The sequence below is a fragment of the Sceloporus undulatus genome, chromosome 4 (genome assembly GCF_019175285.1).
Source record: "Sceloporus undulatus isolate JIND9_A2432 ecotype Alabama chromosome 4, SceUnd_v1.1, whole genome shotgun sequence".
In the NCBI taxonomy this organism is placed as follows: domain Eukaryota; kingdom Metazoa; phylum Chordata; class Lepidosauria; order Squamata; family Phrynosomatidae; genus Sceloporus; species Sceloporus undulatus.
The window spans coordinates 240,307,237-240,334,176 of record NC_056525.1 but is presented as its reverse complement, the minus strand read 5'-3'; the positions used below and the strand labels follow the sequence as shown (position 1 = coordinate 240,334,176).

Sequence of the window (26,940 nt, the reverse complement as noted above, 5' to 3'; positions counted from 1 at the left end):
ATCAGTACAGCTTCCCAATCCCAGCAGTGCCAGGTTTATCAGAGCAAATCTGACTATGCTCAAGTTGGAGAGAAAGATCCCCCCCCTAACAATCATGGCATTATCTTTCAGTGAGGGCAGGACACCACACGGCACTGGACATATTGTTAGAACAAAAGGAATACAACTTAATTTGTTACAACTAAAAGCCGTGACTTAGCATGGGGAATTGGACATCCTCTGCCACTTGTTGGGATCTTACCCCTCCAGTTTGGCTGGGTGGAACGTAAAATTTCCAAAAGTGAGATTTCACATGGGCAAAAGCCAGAGAGTAGTTCTTCTGTTCCCTTTGAGTGAAACAAGCCCAGACCTTCTCTGAGCTGGTTTTGGCCTTGATTGTCTAAACCCAAGGTCCCTTAAGGAGACACTCAAACTGGGGATAATGGTCACACACATACACTTCTCCCCAAACATACATGGCAATGCATGCCCCAAGTTTAACTGCTTGGGCTTTGAGAAGGGAAATTGGAAGAACTGCTTAGATTCAGGCCAAAATATGGTTTGAGCAACCAAGGTTAAAACTGAACTGTCTGCCATTTCCTCAGCATTTGAAGAAAATGAGGACTCTCTGATTATTCACCATATTCATAAGAAAAGGGAAGAGACTCTGGATGGATATTACATTGACTTCTTTTCCTTTGGACAGGAAGTTGAAGGGTTTTAAGGCACAATGGTATTCTCACCAGTTCTGCCAGTGAGAGATAGAGGACTACACAGGGACAGGAAGATACTGAAAGTGAATACAGTAGAGTCTTGGTTATCCGACATTCAGTTATCCAACATTCCAGATTATCCAACTGTTGGATAACTTGGAGGTGTGGCTGTGGTGCAGTCCCCTCCTCCAAGGCTTGGGTTTCCTGAGCCAGCGAGGAGTGCATACACTCCCTGCTTGCAGAGGAGACCCAAGCCGAGGAGGCGAGGGCTGAGCTCAGTCCTCCCCTTCCCGGCTTGGGTTTCCTCAGCCAGCGGGGAGTGTGCACACTCCCTGCTGGCTGAAGAGATCCAAGCTGAGGAAGGGAGATGGGGAAGGGAGGCGAGGGACTTTTGTCCCCAGTGGTGGTGTGTGCGCACGTGCACGCGCACCATCATTGGGGACAATCTGGATTATCCAACATATTCGGTTATCTGACTATAAGCCTGCCCATTTATGTCAGATAATCAAGACTCTACTGTAATTGGCTACATAGAGGGTGTAGATGGGAGTGATTTGGCTTCCGGGACCGTGGTCTTGACTTCTTAGACAGAGGACTAGTCCTAGTGGAGGAAGATAAATATGACTTTATAGATAGAAAAGAGACTTGATGGAATGACTCCCTTGATTGGAATATAACAATTGAAGAAAAACCTGTTCATAAAGAATAGCTGTAGCAAAAAAAGAAGGGGAGTACTATCATCCCTCCATATTCGCTGGTGTTAGGGGCACAGAGTTCCCGTGAATGTGAAGAAACTACAAATAACATACACACTATATTTTTACCTGTGAGAACCCCTCTCTAGGAATCTCTAGGTCCTCCATAGCAACTGTGTGGTGAACATTGACCATGGAATTAGTAGTAGTAGTAGTAGTAGTAGTAGTAGTAGTAATGTTTATTTATATTTCCTGCCTCTCCCAGGTGGGATTACATCATTAAAATGTTACGTGGTAGAAAATACAATCAATAAAATACTAATACTGAATTCACCAACATTGCTATTAGTTCTCTAAAATAACAATTCAACAGTTAGCCAACAATCATAGTCAAGAGTGGGGCGATCATCATAACCTTTTATATGAAGTCCAGTGGATAAGCCTGCCAGAAAAGATCCATTGTGCTGGAAGAGATACAGATGCTTAGTGGAGTGTTCTCTCTAGGGATCTCTAGGTCTTTCTGTGCGACTTTTTATTAAAGTTGATCACAGAGTTGCATTGGAGGGCCTAGATATTCCTAGAGAGAACATATTAATAAAAACCTGGAATAATCAAATTCGCAAAAGTCAAAACAGCAAAAGTGGAGGGATGAGTGTAGTATTATATGTTAAATACAGTTTCAGTTGTACAGAAATTCATGATCAGAGTGGACCAGTTGGAAGTATTTCCGTTAAAATAAATGGAGAAATAAGTGAAAGCAGCATTGTAGTAAGAGCCTGCTACAGACTATGAAACCAAGACTAGGTGGCGCATGATGGTTGTCAGAAACAAATCTCAGAAATATCAAAGATGTGGGAATTAGTAGTTTTGGAGGACTTCAGTTAACCTGATATCTACTGAGAAACTAACTCTGCTGCCCATAAAATTCCTGATGATTCTTGGAGATAATTTTTTATTTCAAAAGAAGAAGAACTTTATTATGCATGAGCCAATCATGATCTTGCAGACATGACAGAAAGGACATTATCAATTTACATTTTTAAAAAAATCAACAAGCACAATTATTGATCAGAATTAACAATACATAAAAGCTAAAAAACAACAGATATTAAAATTATAAAAAACCTCCATCGATACAGTTGTGACTTAGCTCCTCAGTGAGACTAAGAACAGTTAATAACTAATACAAACTATACATTACAAATCTAGAACCAGATAGTATTTGGCAAATTTTCATTAAAATCAGTAATTTGTCAAGATCTCCAACTTCACTTTCATAGCAGATGTAATAATTTTTGCTTTTCTAAAAACAACATAATAATCTGACACAATGAATAATGTATTTACTTTTGCTCTCAATGCTTCAAATCACTCATCCCCTTACCAGCTTTCTACTTACTTAACTAAATGCTGTTTCAGTAGTAGAGAGAAGATTTCACAGAGTGCTGGCTATGCCTATTTGGCTATATGCTGGTAGAAGACCGAATTCATTTTTTGTTGGAGTGGGTAAAATATGCCAATTTAAAATCTGAATACATTGCTCCATTTTCTTTCTGTTAGGAAAGCTAAATCTCAGAATGAGCTCAGACTGGCTAGCAACAGAAATGTTTTTTTCACATAGATTTGAAGCAAGAGAATGATCTTTTTTTAAAAAAAACTTAAGTGGGCCACTAGTTCTGTAGATGATGGAAATGCTGTAGATGTTGTTTATTTGGATTTCAGCAAAGCATTTGATAAAATCCTCCATGATATTTTGATTAGTAAACTGATTAAATGTGGAATAGATGGAAACAGTGTCAGATGGATCCATAACTGGTTGGAAAACCATGTTCAGAAAGTCATCACCAATGGCTGCAGTTCAAATGACGTAAGTCTCAAGTTGAATATGGCAGGGTTATGTCATTGGATGAACACTCTTCAATGTGTTTATCCATAGATGATGGGTTAGGGAGAATCCTTATCAAGGATGTGGTTGATATAAAACTAGGAAGGGTAGCTAACATATTAGAAGACAGGAACAGAATTCAAAAGGCCCTGGATAAACTAGGAAATTGGGTGGAAATTAGTAGAATGAAATTCAATTGAGACAAATGCAAATTTGTACATTTACACTACAAAAAAACAAATGCACAGATATTAGGATGCGGGATACATGACTCAGCATGTATAAAGAAGAGCTTGGGGTTATTGTTATAAATTGAACATGAGGCAGCAATGTGATGATGTAGCAAAAAATGCAAAGAATATTTTAGACCGCCTTAAAAGAATAATTGTTTTAAGACAAAGGAAATAATATTCCCACTATGTTCTGCTCTAGTCAGGCCTCCTCTGGAGTACTCTGTTCAGTTCTGGGCATCTCAGTTTTATAAGGATATAAACAAGTTGAATCGGGTTCAGAGAAAGGCAACAAGGATAGTAAGAGGCATGGATAAAAAAAACATACAAGGAAAGGTTAAAAGAATTGGGTACGTTCAGCCTAGCGAAGCAATGACTGAGGGGTGACATGATTGCATTCTTTAAATATCTAAAGGGTTGTCACAAAGAGGAGGGTGCAGACCTGTTCTATGCTGCCCTAGATTGCAGGATTGCAGGACCAGAATTAATGGGTTTAAGTTAAAGGAGGGTAGATTTCAACTGAACATCAGAAGGAACATCTTGAGAGTCAGAATGGTTTGGCAATGGAACCAGTTACCTGGTGAGGTGGTGAAGTCTCTTTTTCTGGACATCTTCAAAAAGAGGCTGGATAGCTACCTGCTGTGCTTGCTCTCATTGGGTGTCCTGCACTTAATGGGGGCATTGGGCTCGATGGCCTATGGGACCCCTTTTGACTCTATAATTCTGTTTTAAATAATAAATAATAAACTGTTAATTTATAGCCCGCTTTTTCATGGCAGATCAAAGTGGGTTACACAGAAGTACACAGATGTACACTTTACAAACAGTAATCACATAAAAATCCAAATCAATATATAAACTGTTAAAAACAGTATTAAAAGTACAAGATTATTTTTTATTACACAAAAATATGATATATACAATATACAAATATGGATACTGAACAAATACAAACATAATACACAACAACGCACAGATACTTTAAACATACATGCTTATTCATTACTGTTTAAAATTCTCTTCAAGTACTTCCAGCAACCATTATGGTACTTAGCTATCTTAACATATACTATATTCCACCACATCCAGCTTGAATTTCTTAGCTTTTGTTATCCTGTCTATCTATCCTAGGATAGAAGCCGAGTATAACTCAATTCCAGTTGGAATCTCCCAGAGTAATAAGGGCCTATAGTCTAGCTTCTTCTAGAATAGTGAGTATATTGAGACGCCATGCCATATCTATGATATCTTAAGCCCACAATATAAATCCAAACATTTCCATCTCTTATTTACTATCTTCATATCTTTGTTCCTCAAGCTCTCTGTCAACATATCCATTTCCTTAGCTTCTCTCAATTTAATTAGCCAAACATCTTCATCAGGGATTTCCTTCCTCTTCCAATATTGTGCATAAATAATTCGACTCAATGTTACCATGTAAAGAATTAATAGTGACATCTCTCTTATCCTCGGGTCATCCAGTGTACAAATCATATTTAACAAAAAAATACGAGGATCCACTGGTATATCTACCTGAAGAATGATTAGCATTAATCTATGTATATTCCCCCAAAATTTTCTGGCCATCTCACAATCCCACCAAAGGTGGAAAAAGGAACCTTCCTGCTTCCCGCATTTCCAGCAAGCATTGCTTGCAGTTTTATAGATTTTATTAATCTTTACAGGCGTCATATACCATCTCAAAAGCATTTTAGTATAATTCTCTTTGTAGTTTTGACAAACTGTAAATCTTTTTGTATCCTTCCAAGACTCCTCCCAGTGTTCTAAATCAGTAGGTCTCTGTAAGTCCTGCGACCACTTAACCATCGAGTGTTTGACAGTTTCATCCTCCAACTGTCTCTCTTTTAAGATTTTGTAATATTGTGAGAGATGTCCCTTCCCTTTATCCAACAGAACCTTATCCAGTTCATTATTTTCCTTATTGAAACCTTTCATCTTTAAGTCTACTCTAAATCTGTCTGCAAGTTGGAAATACAAGTACCAGTCAATTTCATGACTATCTACAATGATAGCTTCCCTCTGTTTCAATGACACAATATTATCAGGCCTCCAGAAAATCAGATCTTTATATGTCAGCCATGAATTCTTATAATCTCTAGTTCTTCTGAAGAGGGCTTCTTGAGTAGACACCCATTGTGGTAAGCCAGTATAGAAAATATCCTTAACCTTATTCCAAACAAAAAGAAGAGCATTCCTCAGAAAATGATGTTTAAATCCCTTATGTTCTTTAACTTTGTCGTACCAAAGGTAGGCATGAATTCCAAACCTCAGATCTACACATTCCAAAGCCATCAGCCTTTCATTCTGTAACTTGACCCAGTTTTCAATCCAGCATAAACATGATGCAAAATAATACAGCTCAAAATTAGGCAACGCACATCCTCCTCGAAGAACTTCATCAGTTAATAATTTCCATCTCACTCTAGCCCGCTTTCCCTCCCAAAGAAATTTAGAAAACTCTTTTTGCCATAAGGCAAAATATTTTCTATCAGCAATCACCGTGAGGTTCTGAAACAAATATAGAAACCAAGGAAGGATATTCATCTTCAGGGTCGCTATTCTCCCAAAAAAGGAGAGGTGTAACTTCAACCACGTTATCATATCTTTTTTTACATCTTTCCATAGCTTGCCATAGTTATTCTGGAACAGGTCAATGTTCCTGCTAGTTAAATAAATTCCTAAATACTTAGCCTTGCTAACGACTTTGTAACCTGAGGTTTGGCTTAGTTCTAATTGTTCTATTTTATCCATGTTTTTAGTTAGCAATTCCGACTTGCTCTGATTGACCTTTAGCCCTGAAAATTCCATAAACATCTGCATTGTGCTGTTCAAAGCTGGCATAGTATGGATTGGATCCTCTAAAAAGCAAATAAGATCATCCACAAATGCTCTTGCTTTAAAAGAGTGTTTTCTAATACATATTCCCTTGATGTCATCATTGAGCCTAATATTGTTCATTAGCACTTCAAATGCTGCTATAAACAGAAGTGGTGACAAAGGGCAACCCTGTCTCATTCCATGCTCGATGTTAAAATAATCTGTTTTCTCGCCATTAACTAAGAGCTGCGCTCTTTGATGACCATATATAGCAGATATCCTTGTTAAGAGATTGTTGCCCAAATTCATCTGTCTTAGTAATTCTTTCAGAAAGCTCCAGTGTATCCTATCAAAGGCCTTCTCTTGGTCCACCAATAACAAAGTACAAGATTAAAACCACACAATGACTAGCTTAAAATGCTGGTGCAACGGGGAGAGAGCAGATATTAGAGCATCTGGGGGAAAGCCTGTTGGAAGAGGAAGGTTGTTTTTTTTTTTTAATTTTATTGATTAAAATATATATATATACAACAATACAAGTACAGAATTATACCAATATCCATACACACACAATCAAATACACAACTAATGACACATAAAATCCTACATATTACTAATTAAACAAACATAGAAAGAAAAAATACATGTATAATATTAATTCCATTGTTTATTGTTAAATGTATGCTGTGCCCACCCTTTATCTTATTTTATCTTATCAACTAACCTACCCTCCCTTTATCTTCCAGCCTAACTTCCTAATTCCTTCCTTGAATATTTTCCTCTTCCTCAACCTTCCTAACTATCCCCTTATCTCCTACTCTTCTTTACTCTTCCTTAAATACCTTCATACTATCTACTTTCTCTTACCTTCCCACTTACCATAATCTTCTGCTATCTCTCAAGTTTCTCTACTATCCACCTCTTTACTCTCATTCATCCTTTCCTTTCATTCTTGGACACATACTTTTATTGACTTCCTCCTACCTTCTTCATATTTATAGTTCTTCATATTATTTGACTTTCCAAATTTCTCTATTATATTAGTGGATCCTATTTCCCTTTAGTTCTAATATAAAACCATTGTGTTCGAATCATAAGATTGGCCGAGTTCTCTGTCCCATCTATTTAAATGAGATTACAGCTATCTCTCCCCATCTTGCCGGAAGAGGAAGGTTTTTAACCTCTTCCTAAATAGGTCAAGGGAGGTAGCTGAGCGGAGCTCGCTGGGAAGAGAGTTCCAAAGCTGCGGGGCCGAGATAGAAAATGCCCTCTGTGCAGTCACAGAATATTTCGTGTCTGGAACCCTCAACAATTGCTTCCCGGCCGACCTGAGAGCGCAGGGCGGATTATATGGGGAGAGGCGGTCCTCCAAGTACCCTGGGCCCAAGCCATTTAGGGCTTTATAGGTAATAACCAACGCCTTGTATTGCGCCCAGAAGCGAATGGGCAGCCAATGTAGATCTTGTAGGACAGGTGTTATATGGCTGGTCCTGGAGCATCCAGTGACCAACCTTGCTGCCATGTTCTGCACTAATTGAAGCTTCCAGGTTTGGTACAAGGGTTGCCCCATGTAGAGCGTGTTACAGAAATCCAACCGAGAGGTCACCAGAGCATGTACCACCGTTTCAAGGTCCCCCCGGCCCAGGTAGGGTCGCAGCTGGTGTATCAGCCGAAGCTGATAACAAGTGCTCCTGACTGTCGCATCCACCTGAGATGTAAGGTGGAGCGACGAATCCAGAGGCACCCCCAGACTGCGGACTGAGTCCTTCAGGGGGAGCGTGACCCCATTCAGGACAGGTGGACAAATATCCATCCCCGGGCCCGGGGAATCTATCACAAACACTTCCGTTTTCTCTGGATTCAAGCTGAGTCTGTTTTCCCTCATCCAGCCCATTACTGACTCCAGACAGGCATCTAGAGGGGAGATGCCATCCCTGGCCACAGCATCAGTCGGAGACACAGAGAAGCATATTTGGGTGTCATCAGCATACTGATAACACCGCGCCCTGTGTCTCTGGATGATCTCTCCCAGCGGTTTCATGTAAATGTTGAATAGCATGGGGGACAGAATGGCTCCTTGAGGGACACCAGATGTAAGGGCCCTCTTATCGGAGCACACGTCTCCCAGCTGCACCATCTGGAACCTACCTGAGAGGTAGGAACGGAACCACTGGAGCACAGTGCTCCCGATTCCCAACTCCCTCAGGCGTTCCAGAAGGATACCATGGTCAATGGTATTGAAAGCCGCTGAGATGTTTAAGAATACTAACAGGAACACGCTACCCCTGTCCATGCCCAGACGGAGATCATCGACCAGGGCGACCATGGCAGTCTCGACTCCATAGCCCGCCTGGAAGCCAGTTTGAAATGGGTCTAGAAAATCAGTATCATCCAAGACGGATTGAAGTTGAATGGCAACCGCCCTGTTGATCACCTTCCCCAAAAAAGGCAGCAGCGAGACAGGTTGATAATTACTTCGAATCAGGGAGTCTAGGGAGGGCTTTTTTAACAGCGGTTTTATAATGCCCCATTCATTTGTACAGGAGGCTAACCAAAACTATATGGGCCCCTAGGAGACAGCTACCAGCTTTCCACCAAGAAGGTAGCACCCTACCTTTATTCCTGACCCCTTTGTAGACTTCAGACATGCTCTCAGATAACGCTGAAGACCCTTGCTTAATCTTATGCTCCCCAAAGTTGTCTGTGGTCATTTGATATCACTTGTGGGTGTCTACTCAGTTGCAGCTGTCACCATGAACAAAGTAACAATGGTGCCTGTTTTCAGGTGTGGCAAAATGATCTGCAAAATTTTCCTGCCAGCCTTTGCCCCCTTGCGGCTTCTCGGCAGCACCTTCTGTTCTCCTTTATATGTCACCTGGTTCCCCAGGGTGTCTCTGCTCGGTGGAAATGATGAGTCAGGGAATCAGGCTGACAGCCTGAGAGAACCAAATTAGCTGAGGACTTGAACAATTCCTTGGCCAGCCTTGCAGAAACTCAATTAAGTTGAGCTAAATAAATGCCCAGCAATTCTTTGTTGCCTCAGTCTCAGCTCTCTAAAAATGTTGTTGAAATGTGCATGCATGCATTTATTCCAGAGTTGTAAGAGAATAATAAGAGAAAACAAAAAAGGGTCACTGAAATTCACCAGCCAATACACTTTTTAAAATAATGTTTTAAAACTGGAACACAGTGCTGTAAAAATGCACACAAAAAGCAAAGGAAAATGGTTCATTCAGGTATCGTATTGTGAAATCAGCAGGAATCATGCTTGGTCTTGACCTCTGCACAGATTTATAAAGCAGATATACCATAGAGCTGCAGGATGTATAAACAAGGGCACCCAAAATGATCCAGAGATTGATCATCTACCTTGTTAATAAAAACTGCTTGAGTTTTGCATGTGGGGAAAAAAGTCTGACAATCCTAGGGTATTTATAAAATAATGAGTACTCTGAATGGAGCAAAATTGTTTGCTCTTTTTCAAAAGAACAGAGGCTTTGGGGACAATCCAGCCATGACCTTTTTGTACAGGTATATTAAAAATGGACATTTTCTCACTGTGAACCTCCCAGAGAGTACTTATCCACTGCGGAATGGCACATATAGAACCTGATAAGGTTCTTTGGCTGTTTTTCCAGGAGAGGTCATCCCAGCCTCCCAGACGAGACTAAAAAGCTTAAGGCAGCTTTCTACCACTTTGACATTGGGCTGTCAAAAATTATGACAGCTCTCATGACTTTCCTGAAAATGTTGCAGGGGAAAGAAGACATCAGCCAAATCAAGCACATTTCTGGCAACTTTAACTGCCTTTTCCATATACATGAAGTATGTATATAAGAACAATTGTATTGGAGGAATCTAAAGGCCTCTCTTGTCTAGAATTTTGTTCACATTGGCCTGTTACAGACTGCCAAAATAAAGCTGCTTCGGGTCTCTTTGGAGGTATGCTGTTTAAATGATGCATGGGCCCTAAGAGTCCGGAGGTCGCGCCAAAGCCACACTCCATTCCTAAGCACTGGAGTGCAGCTTTGGTGCAGCTTCCGGATTCTTAGGATGCATGCATCATTTAAACAGCATACAGTGGTACCTCGGGATACGAAATACCCAGGTTACGAAATTTCCGGGATACGAAAAAATCCCATTGGAAATAATTGTTCCGGGTTACGAATGTTTTTTCGGGTTACGAAGAAAATTTTTGGTGCTTTTTCGCACGAAACGCGGCTTTTCCCCATTAGCGCCTATGGCAATTCGGCTTACGAAGGCTTTTCGGGTTACGAAAGCGGCCGCGGAACGAATTAATTTCGTAACCCGAGGGAGCAGTGTACCTCCAAAGAGACCCGAAGCAGCTTTATTTTGGCAGTCTGTAACAGGCCATAATGACCAATCAGTAGCTTCTGAAGGATGGGAATTGAATGCAACTGCATTCTCCATTCTTATTACACTCCATCTCACACTCCCAAGCAACAGACATACAGCCTCTGAAACTAGATGATACACAGCCATCTTTACTGGTAGCTGTTGATGGTCCCATCCTTACTTTATGATTAATCAGCACCTGGATAAACCCATGGGAAGAGACAAGTAGAATGCCCTCTAGGAAGTTGAAAGAACAGAACTCACTGTAAGAAAATATTTGTTTGTTTGTTTTTCTTGAGGCTTCAGAGGTAATTTATTCTCTTTGAGATTTACAAGAGCAGTCACAACTAGAGAAGACCTCATTTTATAGCTAGCATTTACTTCATCAGAACCTTCTGCATTGATTGATGAAGAAGTTGATCAATTTTTATGAGGCTGGTTTACAAGTGTCCTTTCCTAGAAGGAAACAAAGGACCAGGCCTTCTGAACTGTGCCGTCATCTCTTGGTAAAAATGCAGTGCCCCTGGTGTGAGCTGGTTTTCAGTACAAGGTGAACACAGAAAGCTTTTGTGCCCAATGGAAAATAGAACTGGCTTTAGAGACAGAGTGTCTGGCCTCAGGACCATTTTGTCTGTATGGAGCACACACAATTGTGCATCAGTTGAGAAAGCGTCCATTCAGAAACTGCCCTGGAGGTACCACATTTTTCTAACCACAAAAAGAAACAGTTTTGAAGGTTAGTAACTTCAAGGATTATCCTTCAAAGCAGGGGCTTTTCAAGGCCATCAGAACTACAGGTAGCTTCCATGCAGGAAACCTGTCTTCTAGTAGTAAGGTAATCAAGGCTGCTCTATTAGGATTTATTTCAGATGTGAGTGAGAAAAAAACTACCTCTTGCTTCCTCATATCATAGAATGCAACTGATTGTTTCTGCCTGTCTCTTGAGAGTACTAGTGTAGCCTTTTTCCTCTTCCCTGAGCTCTTGAGGAAAGAAGTGAGGGCTAGTCAAACAGGAACTATTCACTACCTACATGTCCTCTTCCTTCTTTCTCCATGGGGCTGAGTATGGGGAAGTAAATTCCCTTTATCTGAAGAAAAACTTTCTGTGTACCAAATGGAAAAAGTACCAAGAAGGATCACATAAGGCTTTAAGGTACAGTGGTGCCTCGGGTTACGAAATTAATTCGTTCCGCCATTCCCTTCGTAACGCGAAAATTTCGTAACCCGAAATAGCTTTCCGTTAGCGCTGGAAGCCTATAGCATTTGAATTTCGCGCCGAAATGAATTTCGTAACCCGAAAAATATTTCGTAACCCGAAACAGTTTTTGCCAATCCAACTTTTTCGTATCCCGGAAATTTCGTAACCCGCGCATTTCGTATCCCGAGGTACCACTGTATAATTTCTTGGGAGTATCACTTCCAAGTCATTAGTTTAAGGAGTTGTAAAAATACAAGAACAAGTTGCAGTTAAAAACACCGTGGAACTGACAATCAGTTACAGAACATAACAAAATCTTTGATGCTCCTGCCTAAAATCATTGCCACTTGCACAGATGTAGATGCTCTGTTCCCAGGTGTTTTTCATGGCTAGGGAATCTGGGAAGCTGATCCTTTAGGAATAGTGAAGAGAAAAGTTGTAAGTACAGAAGAGATTGGACATGACAGGGGAACACTTTGTTACCCTTCTCTACCCAGTTAGTACAGAGAAGAGAGTGAGACCAAGTTACATTAGTGGTTGCTTCCATATATATATATACACACACACACACACACACACACACTCACACTCTTTGGCATTCCCTGTAGTTGCAGGCTGAGAAAGTGAAGTAAAAAGAGGCTGCTCCCTATGGTAAAGAGATTATAAATCCACCCAAAACTTATCAGAGGGAAGAAGGGCCACAGAGAATGATGATAATCCAGTGGGAAAACTCCACTCATTTTCCATGAGTTCTTTCCATTTAATCCTTGTTGGGAAAGATGCAGATGGAGTGGCTTGGGAAAGGAAGACTAAAAGAAAATTTCAAAAGATTGTTTGGGTCCTTTGAACTTCAACCAGAATAATTTGTCCTGTCAACTCAGCATGGCTAGTCTGGGAGATTCTTGAAGAAGTAGTGAAGACATGGGCCCTTCCTATCAACCTCAGAGGAAGACACTATCCTGAAGTGAGTGAAAACTCTCTGGCAGCCTCAGGAGACACCATGTCCAAAACACTTTCATAAGGCATCCTTGAAAACAGGAAGACTTGATTTTTCAGGATTTGTTTTTGAAGTTGCTTCGTATTAGCAGAGGATGGTGAATGAGGTGTACCTTGTATTCCACTTTTAGTGAAACCAGTGTGCACAATTGTCACTCATGTTGATTTCCACATTTTCCCCTCAGAAGAAGAGCTTTCCAAATGGGAAATGTGTAATACTCTGCCTTTCCTTTCTGTGTGTACCAGAAGAAGAACTGAACCTAGGTGTAAAGAAAGTGAAAGAAATAAAATTTTGAGAGCCAATTCAGGTCATAGCAAGATGTGGAAGGGGAGGGAAATTCAAGGGCTTTGTGTATCTTCTGTTTGCTCTTCCTGTATAACATTCAAACCAGAGCCAATGTGTACCTCTCCCATGTAGTGAAGTATTTGAATTCTAAATGCATATGGAACTCATTAATTTCAACTTGAGGGACATATATGAATGTTTTCAAAGCCCTCCTCCCTTCAGCCACCATCTTGGGGGGAGAGAGGCCTGTTATGTTTTTGTTTGTTTTTTGTTTTTTGACTTTGTATTGTACTTCCTGTTGTACACCGCTTTGATCTAATTTGGAAAAGCGGTATATAAATAAACATTATTATTATTATTATTATTATTATTATTTAAAAACATGAGCAGCAGATCACTCAGCATTTGCATTCTTGCCACATCCATGTAGCATTTGAAGTGTTACTAAGAATAGCCAGTAAGATCTTTAAGATATTTGTTTGTTTGTTTGTTTCACATCTATGGATTCTAAGATATCTAAATACATCAGAAAATGGAGTATGCAGAACAGATAGTTCCAAAAGATTAAAACACAGACTTTGTCCTACATGGAAGAAAAAAATGACAGCGTTGACAGTGGCAATGATAACTTAACCAGGATTTCTGACAGAGATTACAGTAGTTTTTAATAAGTTAATATGTTCCAAATTAACATCACATGAAGAATGCCAGTTGTTCCAGAGATTTTATATGCATGCAGAAAATAATCTGTGAAGTGGTTAATCCATGAGTACAGTTGTCCATCAGTGATGATATCCATAAATCTTGACAGTTTATGTATGGTGAGTGACACCCATACAAAGCTGTACAGCAGTGGCAGAAATCCCAGCTGGCTATTTGTGAAAGGGCTGGTTCAGTTAATACATTCTCTGTGTCACTATAAGCACACATGTGATCATAGATAGCTCGTATGGTGCCCATTTTGAATGTGTAAAAATCCCTAAGACATGTATGACTAGGAAAAGCCTGCTGTGAAATCTATGCAAAGATTAACCTTATAGTTTTGAAAACAATTCATATGGGAGGAGAAGGAGAAGAAACATACAGAGTCAGTTTCACCTTGATGACTGACATTCATTGGAAGTGGGTACTTCCACCATTTGTAATCATTCTGGATTCCTCATTCCTCACTACAATATCATTTTAAAATGTGTGTGTGTGTTTGTGTGTGTGCTTTATTTTGCTTTTCTCCTGAAATGATAGTCTGCTGCTTTCCTAGCCCTATGACCTTCAGCTACTCTAATGGATGGTGAGAATGAAAATTATTCAAGGTCTCTGCAATATATCAGTGTCATCTGTTTCCGTATCTCCACCCTTGTCCTCTAATTGCCGCACCAAGTCCTTGCTTAGCAGCAAACCAGTTGAAAAGAGTTAAGGCAGGGAAGGAGGACAGGTTTCACTCCCCTCTCCTGCATGCTCATTTTCATGTAAAGAATTCCTTTCCCATTCCCACATTATATGTAAATACGGCAGACTCTCGAGGATGAAAGTCCCATCTCACCTTGTTTGCTCTGAGTCATAATCATTTGGTACAGGTGGACTAGTGCCAACTTCAACTTCCTGAAATAACCCCCAGTTTTCCTTATCTTTGAAATTCTGACATTTCCCCCTTACCTAACAATCATTTTTTACTGTCCTTGTCCATATTGTCTTCCCCATTTTTATCTAGAAAATGGCTTTTCTTTTTTAAAAAAAAACACCCTGTGAATTATTTGTACTTTCCTTTGATGTCCTTTCAATTTTGTAATGACCCTAGTCCTTTCTGAAAAGTGACACTCTGAGACATCTTATAAGTTCTGCTGACTTTGAAAAGGAATACTTGTTCTTATGTTCCTGGTGTGAGTTCTCTATCCATGAAAAGCAAGTGGTTCAGTGGAGAGAACAGAAGTTCAAAGTCCTGCTTGGCCATGAAATCCTTTGGTGCATGTTTTGCAACATGGGTGGGGAACCTCAAACCTTAAACCAAGTCCAGCACTTCTGGGGCCCTAATCTGAAATTCCCAGATATCCATGACCTCTTCTTTTTCATACCTTCATTAGATAGATTCTCAGTGTTTATGTGGGGTACTCTCATTCTAAAAGTTTAGAATGCTTGTTAGTGGGTTTAGTTACTTGCAATCAAAGAGCTTATGTGACAATAATCTGGTACTTTTCATTTCACCTTCTTGCCTTTGGAGCTACAAACCACTAAAATATGATACCAAAAAAGTCTCTCAAAGTTAATTCAGTTCTTACTTTGATGGTTCATTTCCATCATTTTTTAAATTTTCTAAGCGTTCTGATTTTTTAAAAAAACTATACCCCCACCCCATAAAGATTTAAAACCAGGCCCCTTTCTGAGAGCAAAGAGTTTCTGGCTTTTTTGTTGTGGAGCCTTCAGGTCGACTCTGATTAATGACAGTACTCTCCTGGGATTTATTCCAAGGAGATTGGCCATTGCTTTCTTTTCCTCTGAAGCTGAGAGAGTGTGACTTGCTCAAGGGCACCCAGTGGGTTTGCATGGCTGAGTGGGAATTCAGCCCTAGTTTTCGCGAGTTCAAGTCCAACTCAAACCACTATACTACATTCCTTTAGTTTGTGACTATTAGCCTTGAAAGGTTTGAAGGAAAGGCATCTCCATTTGGCTAAGTAGCAGCTGTCATCCAATTGACTGTTATTGGAGGCGAATAAAAGAAACATTTTGGAAGAGATGACACCCAGTGGATCAATCCAGTAGGATCCATTTTGAAAGCATGTAAATTTTGAGCTGATTTGAAGTGTGCCTGCCCTGAAAAACACAGCAATTTGTCATGCTAAGAGGATTATAGATAGATGTCCACCAGAGAGAGAGAAAACACGAATCACCACAAGTAAAAGCACTTAATCATTTTTCCTTGAATGACAAAGCCAATAAAAACATATGGATAAAGGCAGGTAGGAGGGCTGTTAACTTTCTTTATTGGCCATTTTCATTTCAAGAGAATATAAAATTGAATAAGCATTCAATTTGGTGTCCTTGCACCAAATGAGATTCTGGTTTCATTTCACTTCTGTGTCAACAGCATTTTTATTTATCTTCCTTGCCTTGTTATTCATTTGCTCATCTCAACTGCATTTAAAATTACATATGGCTTTCAACTACAACAAGCCAATTTCAGCTCCCATTCAGGCTACATTATACTTGTTTGTAAGTCTCAATGAATGGAATGCCACTCTCCCTTGGGCGGTGGTTGTCACTGTAGACTTTCTGTGTTTGCAGCAAAATGTCATTTGCAGGACAACATGCAAAAACCATGCAGAGGAACAAAACAGCACCCCTTTGTTTTTCAACTGAACTAAGATATTGAAATTCCACTACTAGTGACAAATTAGTTTGTATGAAAAGTTAAGTTTTAAGAGAGAAATTGCTGTATGATCATTTCATTTGGATATATGGGGTGGGAATTGTAAGATTTTAAGAGCTGAATGGGACCATAAGGGCCTCTAGTCCAACTCTCTACCATGCAGGAATACACATTTTAATTATTCCTGAAAGATGGCCATCCACCTTGTTATTAAAGATCTCCAGAGACCACAATCTTTTGCTTGTAATTTTGACTCCATTGGTTCTTGTTCCAGTGTCTGGAACTGCAGAAAACAAGCTCACTCCATCTCCTTTATGTGGCCTCTTAAGATTTGTTTTTGAAAACCTTAAGCCACTTGCACCCTCCCTTTTTAAAAAAATTAAAATGAGGATTGGTTTAGAAGCCTTCAGAAGCAGAAATTCTCCTCTAAAGAAAAACCAAATTTGACCCAAACCCTGCCAGATTTTCTCACTTTAACCTCTGCATTGTTGTTTCTCAACCTGGTTAGAACACAACATATTAATTGTATATTTGTGACTTGTGAAATTCTCAGTAGATAGCTAGCCAGCCTCATCAAGCTTACTAGGTTTGCATGACTGACCCATTGCTTCTATGATTTTTTTCTTCTACTTTATCCACCCAAATGTTGCTTAGGGTGGCTTGCCAGGAAAACCACTGACAGCTGGGGCTTTATACTCTAGTAATTGCTCATGTCCATCTGAAGGAAATTTGAAAACTGGGAGAAGAAGCATAATAATGTAAGATACTCAGATGAGAGTATATTACTCGTAGAAAACAACAAGGATGTGTAATAACTATTGAAAAAAGGTAATGTAGAAAGAACGTGCAAAAGCAGGAGTGCAACAGATTATTAAGAAGACAAAAGTAATGAGCATAACTGTAAAACTGATGATAGGGATGTTGAAATTGTCAACGTCTTTCTTTGACTTGGCCATCAGTCAAAATGGAGAGTAGTAAAGAAATCAGAAGATGATGAAGGCTTACAGAGGTAACTGTGCTGGAGCTCATGTGTAAAGATGGGTCTGTTGTTGTTCTGTGCTTTCAAGTCTTTCGCAACTTATGGGAACAAAACTCTTAATAGCATGTTATTTCCAGTTTCAATGTAGGGAGGTGAAAGCTAGATGATGAAAAGATCTAGCTGGGGATGCTGGAAGTTGCAGTTCAGCAACATCTGATATAATTGCCATCCCTGCCTTTGGTTGCTTTTTTAAAATAAAATAAGATGTAACTGAGTTGTTTTTTACTCATCTGTAACTTACTCTAGAAGGATTTCAAGCCAAACAGCAGAATACAAGTGCCTTAAATGAATAATTTGACTCTTTTATTTTCTGCGCATGATGTTTTATAATTAAGCAGGAGTGTTGGTTGGATTGCTTGCTCTATTAAAGTATAAGGGATATCCATTGTGCCCAGGAACTTCTATGCTTCCAGAATACAAAAAGTTCCTGATTTAGGATAACTCTCTGAAAACATCCCAACTACTGCTCCAAATGAACTTAGGTGTCACAGCATACTTTGTGCTACTATGGAGACAATTGCCAGGCATTTTTGGGTGGACAAATCGAGTGCTGTAGAAGCATCTTGCCCATTTCGTTGGTAGCTGACAGTCTTCCCAGTTAGCAGGTCCTTCTTCAGTAACCAGCTACCTGAATTGCCTCATTACAGTCTGACCAAAGAGTCTTTTGTAGGCTTGTCAGACGGGTGGCGTGGAAAGTACAAAGAGGTGCAAATGCAGAGCCTTGAGGAGGATGCAGCTCCTTAAAGATTCTGTTTCATCAAGAAGATTTTGTATGGCACTTAAAAAGACAGAAGAAGAGTCAAAAGTTCCGTTGAAGAAAAACTGCAAGCTGCTGTTCAGTGAGGAAATGTGAAATGTGCGGCAGACATGTATAACCTTTCTGTCATAAAGTCTTGATTAATTCTAGTGGGTTAATTTTAAATGAGTTGCAATAGGAAAGTGATTAATATGAAAAGGGAAGGCAGTAGTGATAGGCACAAAAACAGTTGCTTTGTTCTGATTTGAAATTAGATTCTGGAGACCACTAAAAGTGCTAGCGATTTAAAGTCTTATGTGTCCTTCATTTTCCATATCCTAGGGGGAAAAAGAAGTGTATCTTTCCATGTGACTCAGTGGGTAATGTAAAGTAAAATGTCTAGTTAATATCTGGGTTTAAAGGAGCCTTTTCTGGACCTAAAGCTATCTGAAGGGAGGGGACAAAAATCATCGGGTTGGAAGGGCCTCCATGTCCATTGAGTCCAGCACCACACATTCACACTCAACTCTATCAGTAGGAATAGATGGAGGAGGAGGTAGATGTCCAGATTCTTTTTGAAGACCTCCAGAGAAAGAGACCGCACCACCTTTCTAGGTGATTGTTTCCATTGCTGAGCTACTCTTGCCATCAAGCAGTTCCTCCTAATCTACCACAAACCTGCATCCTCTTCTCTGTGGTAGCCCTTTAGATATTTATAGAGTGCAGTCATGTCACCCCTTTCTTCTCTTCACCAGAGTTGAGCATGCCCAACTCCTTCAACCATGTTTTGTTCATCATACCATTTACCACATAATGAAATCGCTCCCGACAGCCTCTAGAAGGCATGGAGGTGCATGTGATGGGATCAGGCTGATGGGCAGGATGAAAGCTTCTGTCTTGATACAGCAGGCCTTTTCTTATATTCCTAAATAATGAAAAAAAATATGTGCATAAATAAAGTAGTTGGGATAGAGTGATAAGTGGGGTTCTTCAAAGCTAGCCTACTAAAATCTTCCTTCATCTGTCTTTGCTTCAGATATGGGTATTTTATCTGGGTTTTACCTTGTGACCCCATAAGCCGCCAACTCCACACTCTTTCATGTTGTTATAAGAAACCAGGAATACAAAGTGAGCTGATGCACTGAGGAAGGTGTGCCTGTTAAATGAAATATCTTGTCTTCCCGGTTTATCTGTTACCGTCTGTCACAAAAATGTCATGTTACATTTTTCTAGCACTCCAACTTCCTCTGTGTTTCTCTCTCCTTCACATTAAATTAAACACAAACCAAACCTGAATAAAATACATCCATACTCCAAGCAAAAGAAGAAGCCCAGCTAAATCAATTAAACATCACAGCGAACTTGGTATAAAGTGATCAATGTACACATAAAATGGCCTTCTGTTGAGCACAGCTGTGTCGTACAGGAAACCTTTTGGCACCAAACAATTGCATTTTTCTTTTCTCCCCCCAAAAATGATTAATCTCATCCTTTGTGTTTTTCTTGCCCTTATGTTCATGCTTTGTCGCTTACTATTCCATACAGCAAGCCTGCTACAAATGAGGGAGGCCTTGAGCTATCTGGTATTTCCATTACTTGATGAATGATTAGCTGATAGAAGCTCAGAAAGTTATATTATGGGAGAGCTGAGACCCGTGAATAAAAAGTGAAATGGGAATTGCTTATTTTTTTTAATCAAGAACAAATCCATTGAGAGAGAAAAAACATTTTTAATACCAGAGAAATAATTTCATATTTGCATGTATAGGCATACCTCAATTAACAAAGCCTCTGACAAAGAAGCTCTTTTTTACAAAGTCCTTTTATGCCTGTCTCCCACTTTTCTTCTTGTCTTCTGTCTAGCTGTAAGCCATTTAGCAAAGTCACCATTGGGAAGATGGTGAAAAAGGATGGAGAAACACAGACTTTTGGTGTCAAGTTGCTGCAGCAATATAGGTTGAGCTAGGAAAGAATGGGAATGGGATTCTACTCTAGCTCATTCTGTAGCTGTGTCTGTTTGCAGTAGGCAAGGTAAACAGCAGCTGCTGCCAGAATCTTTTCCAGAACACAAACTAACACAGCTAATTGTGTTGACACCTGAAAATTGGTTTCTGCTCAGTTCATAGCATTATTCCAGTAACAAGTCATTCACTTTCACTGCTTTTGGCTATCTTGACATAATATTTGGTTTATGGGCTGCTTGAAAAATTTCTCCAATACATTGTAGAAGGATTATTTGATTATATTTGATTTACCGCACCATTCCTTGGTGGAAGCATTTATCTCCATGGCTTTTGAATGCTTCAACATGATTATTGGTTAATGGACTACTTACAAGGTTTCAAGAAACACAGTTACAGGAGGATGGGTATGGTGCAGTTATCAACAAAAAAAGACAAGTTGATACTAGGCATATCTACACCAGTCCTACCCAAAGTGGTGGCCATCAGCTACTAGGCTGTAGTGACTTTCCAGGAGAGAAAGGAATAGCTGGCAGTAGCATTGTACAAATAAAGCACTGGCGCACTGAGGGGGAAAAAAGTCTGTCCCTTGTATCAGATTGCTTGAGAAGCAATGATCTTACACAGTACTACAGATGGATTCTCCTGTGCCTTAGTATAGTATTGCTTCTGTTTTGTCAAACTGAGTCATAGCCCCCCGAGGCCTTAATCCCCTTGTGGCACATGACACGATCCTTCAAGGGATAAATGGGCCTTTCTCTTGTTCTATAAAAAGCTCCCTTGGGTCCTTTGTAGGGAGAAAGGTGAGATATTAAATAGATGCATACGTACTCTCAGATCTTTTGGGTTCTTTTGTTTGATAACTAATAATGTAAGATCCTTCCACCTATAGCAGGGATAGCAATAGCATTTACATTTCTATACCACTTCATACAGAACTAAATAGTCTCTAAGCAGTTTACAATCTGTAAACTAATTGCCCCCAACAAGCTGGGTACTCATTTTAGTGACCTACAGAAGGATGCAAGGCTGAGTCAACCCTGGAGCTCTGGGATCAAACTCACAACCTAGTGGCTGCAATACTGGCTGCAGTACTGGTATTTAACCACTGCTCCATCAGAGCTGAGAAACTCTACAGTTTTGGGAGCAATCTTATGTCCCAGAGAACTGCAAGGACTACCCAAAATCCTCCCCCTCAAAAGACAAAAAACAGATGTGGCCAGAGATTACTGCCCTGCAGTTCTTGATGTTAAGCGATTCAAGAGAGCACTGCAACCCATTTTAAAAGTGCATCATTGCTTCTAAAAGCTTCCAGGAAGTTTAACCCTTTCTTGTCAAAAACAGGCATTCCAAGGAAATTGGAGACACCAGGGACAGCCAAAAAAGACTTGAGGGACACACACACAACTTACAGTTATCCTTGAAGTTTGTTTATGACTATACGTCTGTTAGCTCTTTCATGCCCAGACCTGTACAATTGGAGGTCCACCATATCAGTGCAGCTAAACATGTGTATGTTGGCCTTCCAGAAACTCAGTAAATTTCTTACTTTTACTGTGAGTTGTACAGCACTTGTGCTATTCAATATCTTTATCAATTACTTGAATGATGGAATAGAGGACATCCTTATCTAATTAGCAAATGACATCAAATTGGGAGGGGTAGCCAGTAATCCAGAATACTGGATCAGAATTCAAAATGACCTTAACAAATTGGAAAGCTGGGCCAAAACTAACAAAATGAATTTCAGCAGGCAGAAATGTAAGTTACTAATTTAGGCAGAAATAATGAAAGGCTCAGATATAGGATGGGTGACACCTGGCTTGACAACTGTACATGTGAAAGGGAGCTGGGAGTCCTAGTCAACAGTGTGATGTGGCATGTCTCATGTTTCATGTCTGAGTATATCTGCCTTTAGCTCATTGAGTTGTGTAGGCAGGCTTATTCTAAGCTTTGACTGAAGCTCATACAACAATCTCTTGAAGTACCATTAATTTATGAAATATGAGGTATAGTGACTTGTCTTTATGAGTTCTTGCTCTTTATGTCAGCTCTAACACAGGCTTGCCATGCTGAACCTTTTGTAACTTTCACAATGTCCTTGCAGGTGACAGAAGAGGAACAGCCAACCAGCCACACGGTGATGATTCAGGAATCACTGCAGCAGGCATCAGTTGAATTGACCGAAGAACATCATTTGGTTGTCTCCTCAGATGACGTGGAAGGGCTTGGGACAGTGACAGTTTACACCCAGGGGGGGAGAGGCTTCTGAACTTATTGTTTATGTGCAAGAAGCCATGCAGGCAGTGGGAGAACAAGCTGAAGAGCCGGAACAATCCATATAGAAAATCTAGACAAAAGTCCCCAGGGAGGTAAGGTTCCTGGCCCTGCCAAATCGAAACGCATTTTATTTTCCATTGTGTATTTAACGGCAAGCCTGAGCAGAGCCTCCTGCAGCTGCTAGCCCATTGTATGCCTAGGCTTTGTCAGATACGTGAGTGGTTGTTGATTGGGCTGGTGGCCTTTTGCCAGTAGATGGTTTGGTACATACTGAGCCATACACAGCTTTCTTGTGAAAATCACTCGGCTTTTTACACTTTAAAAAGAATACCTTCCTTTTTAGGATCGCCTGAAGTCACAGATCTGCAGAGAGAGGGTAACTACTTCTCCAGGGTTCCAAAAAAAAAAATTCTTCATGTTATCTGCATCATGAGACATCATGAGGAGAACCAAGAGAAGTAGCCAGTGATAACTCTGGATAGCATTGTGTTTCTGTGTGTTGATCTGTCTGCCTTTTATGCACTTTAAGAAGATTGTAGATTTAAAAGGACACTTTTAAAGAATGTCAGAAAAGGTTTCCAAGGTTATGGGACAAAGCAAGAGGCAACACATTGAAGCTGTTTACAAATATAGGTCCACCTGGAACGATACAGAAGAAAAGGCATTTGCATGCATTAGATATTATCCTGTCCAGCATCAGCTTTTCTCCAATCCTCATTTCTGCATATGTCATTAAACACACACAAACATACAGCTCCCCCCCAAAAAAAGAAAACACTACATTTTAACCTTCCAAAAGATAGGTTTCTTTTATTTGCCATGATGAATTTTCAAAGAACAATATATGAACAAAATGTGATTTCTTATAGATCATGTATCATTTCATTTCAAAGCCAGAATTCTATTGGTAAGTGCCTCCCAAGCATGCCAGATGTTCATTTGGATGGAAACTAATGTGAAACACAAGTGAAAAGTTTTATGTCATAACCATAAAGCACTTCAGCAGACAATGCATGTCTGAAAGATGTACAGCCCCTGCTAAAGTGTTTTATGGTTATGATATCTTTTGGACACATATATTGAAAATGTATAGTGGATTTCCCCCCTGTTCTATCTATGATGCATTATTTTGTTTCTCTTTTTTTTGTTTGAAAGCAATAGCAATAACCTCAGGAGTGTGTCTCTCTGTGTGTATATATATTAATTAGAGCTTGGGCACAGAGTTCTAGATTAACACACACATGCCTGGATTCTATTGCAGTCTCAACTAGAGCACACACAGTTTATCAGTAGGATTTAGCTATCTCAACCACTCAACAATTGATTCAGTGGGTCTAATCTAGCTGCGGCTAAAAAGGAGGATGCAGGCCATGTACCACTGGTACAATGGATGTCTTTTCAAGGCACTGAGGACCAATAGAAAGCTATGGAAGCCTGAGTGTTAAAGCAATATGCTAGGGCTCTGGTTTCTCAGTTTGACAAATGTGGAGTCTCTTTCCTAGTAGAGGCACAGCTTTGCAGCATGGACCTGCATCAATCACTAGGATTAGATAAAGATGACATCCAGAATGCCACCCTACCCACCCCCCATAAATAATGAAATAGAAACCTACTATGAATCCCTTCTACTCAAAGGCCAGCACTCTGCTCTTGATGAAGAAAAGGGCTGTGATCTTGAGCCAAGTCCTATTGACATTACCATTTTTCAGTGGGCTGTAAAATGTAATTTGACCCTCTTCTAGTATGTTTTCCAGCTGCATGTCCCAATTAAATTTGCTGGCAGGATGAATGAATGTAGGCTGAATATAACAAACCGTGATCAGGCCAGAGCTTGAAATTCCTTGTCTTTGTGCTTCATCTCCCAGCAGCTGTACTGGGCCAGTAACTATGCTGGCTGGGAAATTCTGGAAGCTGGTAACTGTTCCAAGCCTTTATCTGGATTACATGTCAAAAAGGTGCTCCAGAGAATCTACTCATAAGGCATGTGTCACAGTTCAGTTTTCCAATCCCAGGAAAGTCAGATTGAACATGACTCCTGAACCAGGTCAACAGTTCCTAGCTCTTTTTTTTTTTAAACAGACTTTGTATTGTCATTCTCACACAACAAATACTGATATCTGGGGATATAATAACAAAGCTCTTCCTTTATACCATATGCTATGCAAAGTGCTCCTCCTTGAATAAGTGTAACAGAATGAAATGGAATCTTACACACAAACACACTAAGTTTTATAGGACCAAATTTCACTCTGTAGAACCCCAAATCTTGTATGAGAACTGCTGGCCTTATACATCCAGTTTCTGTTTCAATGTCTCCCACTTTATGTCCTTTATTTCTGTGGGATTTGTTCCCCAGTTATTCAAAACAGTTGTGGTTTAAATCAGAAGTGGGCAACTGCCCATTGTATGCAGCCACTATTTTGTCCTGTTCTCTCCCTCCAGAAAGAGAGGCAGGGGGAATGGAGGGTTGCAGATTGCTTTATGTCTGCAAAAGAAGGTTGTCACATACTACTTGTACGTTACACCCTCCAACACAGACACTTAAATGATAGGACACTATATATACACCATAACACCAAACTCTGATAGTAGAGGGGAAATCATCCAGAGCAAGGTCCACCTGTTATTTTAAAATGAAGAAAGCAATATCCAATAATAATGAGTCACTCTGGAAACTAAAAGATCCCAGGACTGGCTCCGAGGTCAAGAACATCCTACCTTTTGAATGTCTATGCATAAAAATATGCAAGGTCCAAATGGCAATTAGTTTTCTGATTCCATAGCCACCTTGGATCCAATCTCAGGAGAAAGGTGGGCATAAAATCAATAAAAAATGCACACAAAAATATATAGGGTTTTCCTATGGTAAACCTGAATAAACATAGTAAACATAAATCAGGAAAGGATTAGAGAATGTTTACTTAGGGCAAAACTCAGAGCATTTAAATGTATGCACCTGTGCACTTCTCGCCATTGATTGCAATTACATGAATTTTTGCTGGAGAAAATTGGGGTCTTTAATTGACAGATTCTAAATACAGTGTTTGATCTGGCATCAAGTGTTTGCAGAATTGAAATAAATTCTGCATCTTGATTTGAATCAGTAGATAGATCCTAGGTAGGTACGCATATTGCAAAATATGTGAACTGAATTGATGGCAGGTTTCCTTGTGCATCTCTTTTTAAAAGAAAGGGTATGAAAATATGATTTTAAAAACCGTTCAGTTAACATTGGGAATAAATTGTAGCTTTCTGAAAATTCTGCTAAATGCCAGTCATTATTGCAAAGCCAGCTGTTTGAATCCTAAGGACTCATTCTTGTTAATATGTACAAAAATTGATTCATGTTTGTAAATTTAATGAACTTATGTCCTGAATGATTATAAAGATGAAATGAATTGGGAGAGTGTCATAATTAATCCCTGGGGTTAAACATGATTTCAGTTGACTGAAGCATGTCTAACAGATTGTGGCCCATGTGTAGATAGTTATAAGTTCATTATGTATATTTGGAGAGGACTATCCTTTTTTTTTTGTATGTAAGCTCTACAAATTATTAATAATACAGTACAAATATATAAAATTCTGTTCAGGGGATATAAAATTACATAAAGTCTTCACATTTTTTCACCACATAAGCAGACCAGTCTAATAAATCATTTTGCAAGTCTTGAGTTATCGGAAGGATGTATTTGTTTGTTTGTTTATTGCAATAATGTAGACCAAATCATGGAAACCATCACTTTAGAAGCATCTCTTCTTCCTTCAAAAACCAACACACTTGAGCATAACAGTGTGAAAATGATCATATTTGGGTGGTGAAACATGTCAAGATTTGGAAAGATCACTCCTACCTGAAAAGGTGTGGGAAAAGCATGGAAATCCCGTGCAAGAGTTGCTGTCAGGTCAGGAAGGATTGTTGTTTGCTGTAGTTAGCTGCATGAGACATCTCCAAGCCCCCATATTCTCCACTGCTCCACCTAAGTTTCGTAGATTGAGGTCCATGATGAGTCTAGCCATTTGGCATGCTGTCCTCTTTCTGCTGTATTATTGTTGTTACTATCATCATCATCATCATCATTTTTATGCCATCTTTCTCCCAGAAAGGGACCCAAGGTGGCTCACAAATAAAGACATTTTAAAAGACTTTACAATAGGAAAATTAAAAGCATCAAATAAAAACAGTGTAAAATTGCAAACGTTAAAAACTACAATGCACACCCCCATATAGAAGCCATCCCATGATTATGTATTAAAAGTTTACCTGAATGAAACTATTTTTGTTTGCCAATGAAAGGCAAGCAGGGAGGGGGCCAAACTAGCCTCCCGTGGAAGGGCTTTCCAGTGGATGGGAGCAGTCACTGAGAAGGTTCTCTCTCATGTCTTC

At 39.8% G+C, this 26,940-nt stretch overlaps 1 protein-coding gene across 1 annotated transcript in view; it reads left to right on the top strand.

Annotated features, from left to right (window-relative positions):
• ZFAT (zinc finger and AT-hook domain containing) overlaps positions 1–26,237 on the top strand; it is a 187,054-nt gene extending 160,817 nt beyond the window's left edge. Inside the window, 2 exon segments of the mRNA XM_042461673.1 lie at positions 22,381–22,527; positions 22,529–26,237. Of these exon segments, the coding sequence (XP_042317607.1) occupies positions 22,381–22,527; positions 22,529–22,618 (237 nt within the window). The 3' untranslated portion in view covers positions 22,619–26,237.
• The last annotated feature ends 703 nt before the right edge of the window (positions 26,238–26,940 follow it).